The 14,082-nt window shown below is 38.5% G+C and overlaps 1 protein-coding gene across 1 annotated transcript; it reads right to left on the bottom strand.

Annotated features, from left to right (window-relative positions):
- Positions 1–11,118: 11,118 nt before the first annotated feature.
- Positions 11,119–12,258, bottom strand: LOC139494663 (uncharacterized). Its single transcript, XM_071282825.1, has one exon. It carries the CDS (start codon positions 12,256–12,258, stop codon positions 11,119–11,121), a length of 1,140 nt encoding a protein of 379 aa, XP_071138926.1.
- Positions 12,259–14,082: the final 1,824 nt, after the last annotated feature.

Consider the following 14,082-nt stretch of genomic DNA (forward strand, 5'->3'; position numbering starts at 1 on the left):
TACTGGTGTTATTTACCTTTCCAGCAACAGAAGTCCCAGAAGATGAAACAGACCCTACTGGTTCCTCAGTAAATAACATGTTTTTCTACAGTGGACAGGTATCCTACTGGTTCCTCAGTAATAACATGTTTTTCTACAGTGGACAGGTACCCTACTGGTTCCTCAGTAATAACATGTTTTTCTACAGTGGACAGGTAACCTACTGGTTCCTCAGTAAAAACATGTTTTTCTACAGTGGACAGGTAACCTACTGGTTCCTCAGTAAATAACATGTGTTTGTACAGTGGACAGGTAACCTACTGGTTCCTCAGTAAATAACATGTTTTTGTACAGTGGACAGGTAACCTACTGGTTCCTCAGTAAAAACATATTTTTCTACAGTGAACAGGTACCCTACTGATTCCTCAGTATTAACATGTTTTTGTACAGTGTGCAGGTACCCTACTGGTTCCTCAGTATTTACATGTTTTTGTACAGTGTGCAGGTACCCTACTGGTTCATCAGTAATAACATGTTTTTGTAAAGTGGACAGGTAACCTACTGGTTCCTCAGTAATAACATGTTTTTGTAAAGTGGACAGGTAACCTACTGGTTCCTCAGTAAAAACATGTTTTTGTAAAGTGGACAGGTAACCTACTGGTTCCTCAGCATGCTCAGTAAATAACATGTTTTTGTAAAGTGGACAGGTAACCTACTGGTTCCTCAGTAATAACATGTTTTTGTAAAGTGGACAGGTAACCTACTGGTTCCTCAGTAAAAACATGTTTTTCTACAGTGGACAGGTACCCTACTGGTTCATCAGTATTTACATGTTTTTGTACAGTGTGCAGGTACCCTACTGGTTCATCAGTAATTACATGTTTTTGTACATGTTATCCCCTGTGGTGGTTCCTGAGTAACTACATGGTATTTATCTGATGTCCACACTATTTGGTATGTTGATTGGTTGATGGTCTGTTATCAGATGTCCACACTATTTGGTATGTTGATTGGTTAGTAGTCTGTTATCAGATGTCTACACTATTTGGTATGTTGATTGGTTGTTGGTTTATTATCAGATGTTCACACTATTTGGTATGTTGATAGGTTGGTGGTCTGTTATCAGATGTCCACACAATTTAGTATGTTGATTGGTTGGTGGTTTATTATCAGATGTCCACACTATTTGGTATGTTGATTGGTTGGTGGTCTGTTATCAGATGTCCACACTATTTGGTATATTGATTGGTTAGTAGTCTGTTATCAGATGTCTACACTATTTGGTATGTTGATTGGTTGTTGGTTTGTTATCAGATGTTCACATTATTTAGTATGTTGATTGGTTGGTGGTCTGTTATCAGATGTCCACACAATTTAGTATGTTGATTGGTTGGTGGTTTATTATCAGATGTCCACACTATTTGGTATGTTGATTGGTTGGTGGTCTGTTATCAGATGTCCACACTATTTGGTATGTTGATAGGTTGGTGGTCTGTTATCAGATGTCCACCCTATTTGGTTTGTTGATAGGTTGGTGGTTTGGTATCAGAGGTCCACACTATAAGGTATGTTGATTGGTTGGTGGTCTGTTATCAGATGTCCACACTATTTGGTATGTTGATAGGTTGGTGGTCTGTTATCAGAGGTCCACACTATAAGGTATGTTGATTGGTTGGTGGTCTGTTATCAGATGTCCATACTATTTGGTATGTTGATAGGTTGGTGGTCTGTTATCAGATGTCCACACTATTTGGTATGTTGATTTGTTGGTGGTCTGTTATCAGATGTCTACACTATTTGGTATGATGATTGGTTGGTGGTCTGTTATCAGAGGTCCACATTATTTGGTATGTTGATTGGTTGGTGGTCTGTTATCAGGTGTCCACACTATTTGGTATGTTGATTGGTTGGTGGTCTGTTATCAGATGTCCACACTATTTGGTATGATGATTGGTTGGTGGTTTATTATCAGATGTCCACACTATTTGGTATGTTGATTGGTTGGTGGTCTGTTATCAGATGTCCACACTATTTGGTATGTTGATTGGTTGGTGATCTGTTATCAGATGTCCACACTATTTGGTATATTGATTGGTTGGTGGTTTATTATCAGATGTTCACACTATTTGGTTTGTTGATAGGTTGGTGGTCTGTTGTCAGAGGTCAACACTGTTTTGTATGTTGATAGGTTGGTGGTCTGTTATCAGATGTCCACACTATTTGGTATGTTGATTGGTTGGTGATCTGTTATCAGATGTCCACACTATTTGGTATATTGATTGGTTGGTGGTTTATTATCAGATGTTCACACTATTTGGTTTGTTGATAGGTTAGTGGTCTGTTGTCAGAGGTCAACACTGTTTGGTATGTTGATAGGTTGGTGGTCTGTTATCAGATGTCCACACTATTTGGTATGTTGATTGGTTGGTGATCTGTTATCAGATGTCCACACTATTTGGTATATTGATTGGTTGCTGGTCTGTTATCAGATGTCCACAATATTTGGTATGTTGATTGGTTGGTGGTTTATTATCAGATGTCCACGCTATTTGGTATGTTGATTGGTTGGTGGTCTGTTATCAGATGTCCACACTATTTGGTATGTTGATTGGTTGTTGGTTTATTATCAGATGTCCACACTATTTGGTATGTTGATTGGTTGGTGGTCTGTTATCAGATGTCCACACTATTTGGTATGTTGATTGGTTGGTGGTCTGTTATCAGATGTCCACACTATTTGGTACATTGATTTGTTGGTGGTTTGTTATCTGATGTCCACACTATTTGGTATGTTGATTGGTTGGTGGGTCTGTAATCAGATGTCCACGCTATTTGGTATGTTGATTGGTTGGTGGTTTATTATCAGATGTCCACACTATTTGGTATGTTGATTGGTTGGTGGTTTGTTATCAGATGTCCACACTATTTGGTATGTTGATTGGTTGGAGGTCTGTAATCAGATGTCCACACTATTTGGTATGTTGATTGGTTGGTGGTTTATTATCAGATGTCCACACTATTTGGTATGTTGATTGGTTGGTGGTCTGTTATCAGATGTCCACACTATTTGGTATGTTGATTGGTTGGAGGTCTGTTATCAGATGTCCACGCTATTTGGTATGTTGATTGGTTGGTGGTTTGTTATCAGATGTCCACACTATTTGGTATGTTGAATGGTTGTTGGTTTATTATCAGATGTCCACACTATTTGGTATGTTGATTGGTTGGTGGGTCTGTAATCAGATGTCCACGCTATTTGGTATGTTGATTGGTTGGTGGTTTATTATCAGATGTCCACACTATTTGGTATGTTGATAGGTTGGTGGTCTGTTATCAGATGTCCACACTATTTGGTATGTTGATTGGTTGGTGGGTCTGTAATCAGATGTCCACGCTATTTGGTATGTTGATAGGTTGGTGGTTTGGTATCAGATGTTCACACTATTTGATATGTTGATTGGTTGGTGGTCTGTTATCAGATGTCCACACTATTTGGTATGTTGATAGGTTGGTGGTTTATTATCAGATGTCCACACTATTTGGTATGTTGATTGGTTGGTGGTCTGTTATCTGATGTCCACACTATTTGGTATGTTGATTGGTTGTTGGTTTGTTATCAGATGTCCACACTATTTGGTATGTTGATAGGTTGGTGGTCTGTTATCTGATGTCCACACTATTTGGTATGTTGATTGGTTGGTGGTTGTTATCAGATGTCCACACTATTTGGTATGTTGATTGGTTGGTGATCTGTTATCAGATGTCCACACTATTTGGTATGTTGATTGGTTGTTGGTTTGTTATCAGATGTCCACACTATTTGGTATGTTGATAGGTTGGTGGTCTGTTATCTGATGTCCACACTATTTGGTATGTTGATTGGTTGTTGGTTTGTTATCAGATGTCCACACTATTTGGTATGTTGATAGGTTGGTGGTCTGTTATCTGATGTCCACACTATTTGGTATGTTGATTGGTTGGTGGTTGTTATCTGATGTCCACACTATTTGGTATGTTGATTGGGTTGGTGGTTTGGTATCAGATGTCCACACTATTTGGTATGTTGATAGGTTGGTGGTCTGTTATCAGATGTCCACACTATTTGGTATGTTGATTGGTTGGTGGGTCTGTTATCAGATGTCCACACTATTTGGTATGTTGATAGGTTGGTGGTCTGTTATCAGATATCCACACTATTTGGTATGTTAATAGGTTGGTGGTCTGTTATCAGATGTCCACACTATTTGGTATGTTGATTGGTTGGTGGGTCAGTTATCTGATGTCCACACTATTTGGTATATTGATAGGTTGGTGGTCTGTTATCAGATGTCCACACTATTTGGTATGTTGATTGGTTGGTGGTTGTTATCAGATGTCCACACTATTTGGTATGTTGATTGGTTGGTGGTCTGTTATCAGATGTCCACACTATTTGGTATGTTGATAGGTTGGTGGTCTGTTATCAGATGTCCACACTATTTGGTATGTTGATAGGTTGGTGGTCTGTTATCAGATGTCCACCCTATTTGGCATGTTGATTGGTTGGTGGTCTGTTATCAATTGCCTACACTATTTGGTATGTTGATTGGTTGGTGGTCTGTTATCTGATGTCCACACTATTTGGTATGTTGATTGGTTGTTGGTTTGTTATCAGATGTCCACACTATTTGGTATGTTGATAGGTTGGTGGTCTGTTATCTGATGTCCACACTATTTGGTATGTTGATTGGTTAGTGGTCTGTTATCAGATGTCCATACTATTTGGTATGTTGATAGGTTGGTGGTCTGTTATCAGATGTCAACACTATTTGGTATAATGATAGGTTTGTGGTCTGTTATCAGAGGTCCACACTATTTGGTATGTTAATTGGTTGGTGGTCTGTTATCAGATGTCAACACTATTTGGTATAATGATAGGTATGTTGAATGGTTGGTGGTCTGTTATCAGATGTCCACGCTATTTGGTTTGTTGATAGGTTGGTGGTCTGTTATCAGATGTCCACCCTATTTGGTATGTTGATTGGTTGGTGGTCAGTTATCAGATGTCCACACTATTTGGTATGTTGATTGGTTGGTGGTCAGTTATCAGATGTCCACACTATTTGTATGTTGATAGGTTGGTGGTCTGTTATCAGATACCCACACTATTTGGTATGTTGATTGGTTGGTGGTCAGTTATCAGATGTCCACACTATTTGGTATGTTGATTGGTTGGTGGTTTATTATCAGATGTCCACACTATTTGGTATGTTGATAGGTTGGTGGTCTGTTATCTGATGTCCACACTATTTGGTATGTTGATTGGTTAGTAGTCTGTTATCAGATGTCTACACTATTTGGTATGTTGATTGGTTGTTGGTTTATTATCAGATGTTCACACTATTTGGTATGTTGATAGGTTGGTGGTCTGTTATCAGATGTCCACACAATTTAGTATGTTGATTGGTTGGTGGTTTATTATCAGATGTCCACACTATTTGGTATGTTGATTGGTTGGTGGTCTGTTATCAGATGTCCACACTATTTGGTATATTGATTGGTTAGTAGTCTGTTATCAGATGTCTACACTATTTGGTATGTTGATTGGTTGTTGGTTTGTTATCAGATGTTCACATTATTTAGTATGTTGATTGGTTGGTGGTCTGTTATCAGATGTCCACACAATTTAGTATGTTGATTGGTTGGTGGTTTATTATCAGATGTCCACACTATTTGGTATGTTGATTGGTTGGTGGTCTGTTATCAGATGTCCACACTATTTGGTATGTTGATTGGTTGGTGATCTGTTATCAGATGTCCACACTATTTGGTATATTGATTGGTTGGTGGTTTATTATCAGATGTTCACACTATTTGGTTTGTTGATAGGTTGGTGGTCTGTTGTCAGAGGTCAACACTGTTTTGTATGTTGATAGGTTGGTGGTCTGTTATCAGATGTCCACACTATTTGGTATGTTGATTGGTTGGTGATCTGTTATCAGATGTCCACACTATTTGGTATATTGATTGGTTGGTGGTTTATTATCAGATGTTCACACTATTTGGTTTGTTGATAGGTTAGTGGTCTGTTGTCAGAGGTCAACACTGTTTGGTATGTTGATAGGTTGGTGGTCTGTTATCAGATGTCCACACTATTTGGTATGTTGATTGGTTGGTGATCTGTTATCAGATGTCCACACTATTTGGTATATTGATTGGTTGCTGGTCTGTTATCAGATGTCCACAATATTTGGTATGTTGATTGGTTGGTGGTTTATTATCAGATGTCCACGCTATTTGGTATGTTGATTGGTTGGTGGTCTGTTATCAGATGTCCACACTATTTGGTATGTTGATTGGTTGTTGGTTTATTATCAGATGTCCACACTATTTGGTATGTTGATTGGTTGGTGGTCTGTTATCAGATGTCCACACTATTTGGTATGTTGATTGGTTGGTGGTCTGTTATCAGATGTCCACACTATTTGGTACATTGATTTGTTGGTGGTTTGTTATCTGATGTCCACACTATTTGGTATGTTGATTGGTTGGTGGGTCTGTAATCAGATGTCCACGCTATTTGGTATGTTGATTGGTTGGTGGTTTATTATCAGATGTCCACACTATTTGGTATGTTGATTGGTTGGTGGTTTGTTATCAGATGTCCACACTATTTGGTATGTTGATTGGTTGGAGGTCTGTAATCAGATGTCCACACTATTTGGTATGTTGATTGGTTGGTGGTTTATTATCAGATGTCCACACTATTTGGTATGTTGATTGGTTGGTGGTCTGTTATCAGATGTCCACACTATTTGGTATGTTGATTGGTTGGAGGTCTGTTATCAGATGTCCACGCTATTTGGTATGTTGATTGGTTGGTGGTTTGTTATCAGATGTCCACACTATTTGGTATGTTGAATGGTTGTTGGTTTATTATCAGATGTCCACACTATTTGGTATGTTGATTGGTTGGTGGGTCTGTAATCAGATGTCCACGCTATTTGGTATGTTGATTGGTTGGTGGTTTATTATCAGATGTCCACACTATTTGGTATGTTGATAGGTTGGTGGTCTGTTATCAGATGTCCACACTATTTGGTATGTTGATTGGTTGGTGGGTCTGTAATCAGATGTCCACGCTATTTGGTATGTTGATAGGTTGGTGGTTTGGTATCAGATGTTCACACTATTTGATATGTTGATTGGTTGGTGGTCTGTTATCAGATGTCCACACTATTTGGTATGTTGATAGGTTGGTGGTTTATTATCAGATGTCCACACTATTTGGTATGTTGATTGGTTGGTGGTCTGTTATCTGATGTCCACACTATTTGGTATGTTGATTGGTTGTTGGTTTGTTATCAGATGTCCACACTATTTGGTATGTTGATAGGTTGGTGGTCTGTTATCTGATGTCCACACTATTTGGTATGTTGATTGGTTGGTGGTTGTTATCAGATGTCCACACTATTTGGTATGTTGATTGGTTGGTGATCTGTTATCAGATGTCCACACTATTTGGTATGTTGATTGGTTGTTGGTTTGTTATCAGATGTCCACACTATTTGGTATGTTGATAGGTTGGTGGTCTGTTATCTGATGTCCACACTATTTGGTATGTTGATTGGTTGTTGGTTTGTTATCAGATGTCCACACTATTTGGTATGTTGATAGGTTGGTGGTCTGTTATCTGATGTCCACACTATTTGGTATGTTGATTGGTTGGTGGTTGTTATCTGATGTCCACACTATTTGGTATGTTGATTGGGTTGGTGGTTTGGTATCAGATGTCCACACTATTTGGTATGTTGATAGGTTGGTGGTCTGTTATCAGATGTCCACACTATTTGGTATGTTGATTGGTTGGTGGGTCTGTTATCAGATGTCCACACTATTTGGTATGTTGATAGGTTGGTGGTCTGTTATCAGATATCCACACTATTTGGTATGTTAATAGGTTGGTGGTCTGTTATCAGATGTCCACACTATTTGGTATGTTGATTGGTTGGTGGGTCAGTTATCTGATGTCCACACTATTTGGTATATTGATAGGTTGGTGGTCTGTTATCAGATGTCCACACTATTTGGTATGTTGATTGGTTGGTGGTTGTTATCAGATGTCCACACTATTTGGTATGTTGATTGGTTGGTGGTCTGTTATCAGATGTCCACACTATTTGGTATGTTGATAGGTTGGTGGTCTGTTATCAGATGTCCACACTATTTGGTATGTTGATAGGTTGGTGGTCTGTTATCAGATGTCCACCCTATTTGGCATGTTGATTGGTTGGTGGTCTGTTATCAATTGCCTACACTATTTGGTATGTTGATTGGTTGGTGGTCTGTTATCTGATGTCCACACTATTTGGTATGTTGATTGGTTGTTGGTTTGTTATCAGATGTCCACACTATTTGGTATGTTGATAGGTTGGTGGTCTGTTATCTGATGTCCACACTATTTGGTATGTTGATTGGTTAGTGGTCTGTTATCAGATGTCCATACTATTTGGTATGTTGATAGGTTGGTGGTCTGTTATCAGATGTCAACACTATTTGGTATAATGATAGGTTTGTGGTCTGTTATCAGAGGTCCACACTATTTGGTATGTTAATTGGTTGGTGGTCTGTTATCAGATGTCAACACTATTTGGTATAATGATAGGTATGTTGAATGGTTGGTGGTCTGTTATCAGATGTCCACGCTATTTGGTTTGTTGATAGGTTGGTGGTCTGTTATCAGATGTCCACCCTATTTGGTATGTTGATTGGTTGGTGGTCAGTTATCAGATGTCCACACTATTTGGTATGTTGATTGGTTGGTGGTCAGTTATCAGATGTCCACACTATTTGTATGTTGATAGGTTGGTGGTCTGTTATCAGATACCCACACTATTTGGTATGTTGATTGGTTGGTGGTCAGTTATCAGATGTCCACACTATTTGGTATGTTGATTGGTTGGTGGTTTATTATCAGATGTCCACACTATTTGGTATGTTGATAGGTTGGTGGTCTTTTATCAGATGACCACACTATTTGGTATGTTGATTGGTTGGTGGTCTGTTATCAGATGTCCACACTATTTGGTATGTTGATAGGTTGGTGGTCTGTTATCAGATGTCCACACTATTTGGTATGTTGATAGGTTGGTGGTCTGTTATCAGATATCCACCCTATTTGGTATATTGATTGGTTGGTGGTTTGTTATCAGATGTCCACACTATTTGGTATGTTGAATGGTTGGTGGTCTGTTATCAGATGTCCACGCTATTTGGTATGTTGATAGGTTGGTGGTCTGTTATCAGATGTCCACCCTATTTGGTATGTTGATTGGTTGGTGGTCTGTTATCAGATGTCCGCTCTATTTGGTATATTGATAGGTTGGTGGTCTGTTATCAGATGTCCACCCTATTTGGTATGTTGATTGGTTGGTGGTCTGTTATCAGATGTCCGCTCTATTTGGTATATTGATAGGTTGGTGGTCTGTTATCAGATGTCCACACTATTTGGTATGTTGATTGGTTGGTGGTTTGTTATCAGAGGTCCACACTATTTGGTATGTTGATAGGTTGGTGGTCTGTTATCAGATATCCACACTATTTGGTATGTTGATTGGTTGGTGGTCTGTTATCAGATGTCCACACTATTTGGTATGTTGAATGGTTGGTGGTCTGTTATCAGATGTCCACGCTATTTGGTATGTTGATAGGTTGGTGGTCTGTTATCAGATGTCCACCCTATTTGGTATGTTGATTGGTTGGTGGTCTGTTATCAGATGTCCGCTCTATTTGGTATATTGATAGGTTGGTGGTCTGTTATCAGATGTCCACACTATTTGGTATGTTGATTGGTTGGTGGTTTGTTATCAGAGGTCCACACTATTTGGTATGTTGATAGGTTGGTGGTCTGTTATCAGATATCCACACTATTTGGTATGTTGATTGGTTGGTGGTCTGTTATCAGATGTCCACACTATTTGGTATGTTGATTGGTTGGTGGTCTGTTATCAGATGTCCGCTCTATTTGGTATATTGATAGGTTGGTGGTCTGTTATCAGATGTCCACACTATTTGGTATGTTGATTGGTTGGTGGTCTGTTATCAGATGTTCACACTATTTGGTATGTTGATAGGTTGGTGGTCTGTTACCAGATGTCCACACTATTTGGTATGTTGATTGGTTGGTGGTCTGTTATCAGATGTCCGCTCTATTTGGTATATTGATAGGTTGGTGGTCTGTTATCAGATGTCCACACTATTTAGTATGTTGATTGGTTGGTGGTCTGTTATCAGATGTTCACACTATTTGGTATAATAATAGGTTGGTGGTTTGTTATCTGATGTCCACACTATTTGGTATGTTGATTGGTTGGTGGTCTGTTATCAGATGTCCACGCTATTTGGTATGTTGATAGGTTGGTGGTCTGTTATCAGATGTCCACACTATTTGGTATGTTGATTGGTTGGTGGTCTGTTATCAGAGGTCCACACTATTCGGTATGTTGATTGGTTGGTGGTCTGTTATCAGATGTCCACACTATTTGGTATGTTGATTGTTTAGTGATCTGTTATCCGAGTTCCACATGCACACTGTTTGTTATGGTGATTGGTTACTGGTCTGTTTGACAAATGTCTGGATCTTACAATGGACATTTAAGTTTGTGGATTTTCTCTTGTACATTATACATGATGGGGAAATTATTTTACAAGTGATTAAACTACAGATAAATAAATTGCTTATGAATGAATGAATGAATGATTTATTATAGTGCAACCTGTATATATACAATAGATACATATCAATACAATATTACATTACAGCCAGCCAGATAGGCTTACGATGCACTGACAAATTAAAGTTCAGAATTTTGAAAAATAGATAACACATAGTTTTGGACGAATGTCTAAATTATTAGAAAATTCAACAGTTCAAGTAAAATAATTAAATAATTTCTCTTCTGATACGATCACAGTCCAAGATAAAGTTCGCTATACTTTTGTTGTTGTTAGAGTTCATTTAAGGCAGCATTTGGAGGAAGTTCATTTATGTGTAGAGGATAAGCAGGATCTGGTGATATTGCAGTAAATAGTTTATTTCTTAAAACCGAGTAACGATCACAGTATAAGATGAAGTGTTGCTCATCTTCAATAGATCCAGAATTAGCACATTTTACATACTCGTTGTTCGATTGGAATGTTTCTATATCGTCCTCGCTCGACTTCTAGTGGGAAAGTACCACAGCGAATTCTAGCGATTGCAGCTCTTTGTGTCCTTGTTAAATGCTTTTGTACGTATGGCTCGGCATAAAATTCGGTTTTTAAATGTTTATATGTCCTCAACTTTGGCATATTGTTTATTTCGTTAAACCACTTGTCTTTAAAGTCAGCTACAAGTTTACTTTTTACAGAGTCTAGTATGAATCTTGTTGAGATAGCGGAGTCGTTTTCAGTTAGGTGTGAAAGATTGCATCTGTCCAGAAGCGTTTTTGCGCTGTTAAACCACGTGTTTCGGTAACGTCTCGACATATCACGATCCCAAACAAACACTTTTCGACAAATTCTATGACCAGGCATGTTCATAAGACGACACCATAGGCGGACAACGTTACATTGGTTGTGAATGAAAACTGGATGCCATCCCATGTCTGCTAATATTGCTGGAATTGGTGTTGTTTTGCCGACGCCAAGAAATGTTCTGATAGCTCTATAATGTAAGCGTTCGATATTGTCATATTGCTTTGCTCCCCATACCCCGGATGCATAGTCAAGAACAGGAATAACAGTGTTTTCATAAATTTTCGTGAATATGTCGTAGTCCATATTACCCATATTAAAGAATTTAGATATCAATGATCCCAATGATCTACTACCTGCACTTACGAGTTCACTGACAGAGACATTATAATCAATATGCTCGGATAATGTGAGTCCCAAGTAACGATATTTATTTACAAATGCAACTATGTTGTCCCCTAGTCGAAATGTAAATTGAGTTCTGTCCTTTGTAGTCTTTCGAATATGCATAATTTTTGTCTTTTCTGTATTAACGTTCATTAATTGTGTCTTTGTCCAATCGTTCAGAGCATTAAGCTGATTTTGTAGTCCATCAACAGTTCCCAATATAAGAACTAGATCGTCAGCGTATAGCAAGCAGCTGATCATATCGTCACCGATTAATGCGCCATAAAAGAGTCCGTTAATGAGTGGTACCAATTCATCAATAAACAATGCAAAAAGTGTGGGCGCGAGATTATCCCCTTGACGGACACCGGAATCAACGGAAAACCATTCAGTAAACATCGTAGGCGATATTCGTACTGCACTTTGTAGCTTTGAGTAGAGACACCTAATTACTTTGTACATATTTCCATACACACCCACGGCTAAAAGTTTATTCCAGAGTATAGTATGATTCACGGAATCAAATGCCTTGCTGAAGTCAACAAAGCACAAAAAAGTGTCTATGTTCTGCAGTTTCCTGTTTCTCAGTATTGTACACAGTGAAAAGATATGGTCCAGACATGATCTAAGCCGCCTAAATCCGTTTTGTTCCTCACTGAGAAAGTTATTGTTTTCTAGATGACTGATGAGCCTTTCATTCAAAATTTGACTAAATGTTTTTGCGACAGTTGACATCAGACTTATGCTTCGGTAATCCATCGGATTGCGGAAATCCTTGCCTTTTTTTAGCAGAGGACATATAATGCTTCGACATCAAAGATCTGGAACAATTCCATAGCTAAAACACACATTGAACAGTTCGTGAAGAGTTTTCGACAGTACATCACTTTTTAGTATTTCATTAGGTAAATTGTCTATTCCTACTGCTTTGCCATTTTTTAAACTCATCAGCGCACGTTTCGTTTCATCAAGAGAAATAGATTCGTTCAATTCAGATGTGCTCGTGTTGTCAACATATGTTTGATTAACAGGGAGGTTTTCATATTCACGCTCTAGTTGTGAATTAAGGTTTTGCAGTTGCTCAACAAATTCAGAATCAACTTGTGTATTGTCACTAGAGAACAGTTTGGAGTACTCCTCTTTCCACCGTTGTAAAATTTCGGAGGGATCATGAGACACTGACCCATCGTCCATGTTGACACTATCAATGTTTGTCGATGTTTTTCCTGGACCTAGTTTACTGATTTCACGCCAAAATTCTTTTGGATTGCCCTGATTGATTGCTTTTATTTGATTTAGTCTTTGAGCTGTATATTTCCGTTCTTCTTGTCGTAAACGTTTATCAAATTGTCTACGCTTTATTTTGAATATCTCCCTGCGTTTTGTTTTTGTTCGACGGTCACCCTGATACCTCAAATAGTCCTTTTCGGCAATATTTACCTCCCGAAGTAAATTTCGTAATTCGTTGTTCCAGTACGGTTTTGTGTTACGGCGTTTACGTCTGTGTGTGCTTTGTCCAAGATCTTTATAGTCAAGAACATTGTCCATTTCGTCATGAATTGTATTCAGCAGCGTTTCATAGATTGAGTTAATTCTTTGTTCAATGTTATGACGATCGAGTAGTGAATCGACCACTTTGTCTAAACAGCGCACACATCGTTCGCTCTTGAATATATCATTTGGGATCTTTGTGACGTCATATTTTCGCCTCACAGATTTTACACAGTTGTTTTCATAAATTGGCGTTTTCGCTACGTGTGGACTTGTATAATTTCGATACTCCGAATAATCGAACGAACACTGTAATACTGAGTGATCTGGGACTCTTGAGTTGGGATGTACTTCAATATTGTGATCGATCAGCAAGTCTGACACAAGTTTAACCTCGAAATCGTAAAATTTTGTCAACGAAGCATGCGGAGTAATCATGTAGTCAACGACAGATTTACCAATAGGCGAAACATAATTATTACGTAAAATTGTCTTTTGAACTGTCTCCTCTTCCGTTTAACATAGAGCAATTTGAGTCGTTTAAGAACTCCAATAGAAATACACCAAAAGCATTTTTTACAGAATCAATATAGCATCGTTCTGGTAGAGTACCGATAGAGTCAGTTAGATCTTGCGAGTTTCCTATGCGCCCATTAAAATCACCACAAATCAGGAGTGGATTATGGCTACTATAAAGATACACTTGCGATAGAAGATGGTCGTAAAATTCCT

The sequence above is a fragment of the Mytilus edulis genome, chromosome 11 (genome assembly GCF_963676685.1).
Source record: "Mytilus edulis chromosome 11, xbMytEdul2.2, whole genome shotgun sequence".
Taxonomy (NCBI): Eukaryota; Metazoa; Mollusca; class Bivalvia; order Mytilida; family Mytilidae; genus Mytilus; species Mytilus edulis.

Coding starts and splice junctions, on each gene's coding strand:
- LOC139494663 (XM_071282825.1), bottom strand. CDS start 12,258: ATGTTTACTGAATGGTTTTCCGTTGATTCCGGTGTCCGTCAAGGGGAT.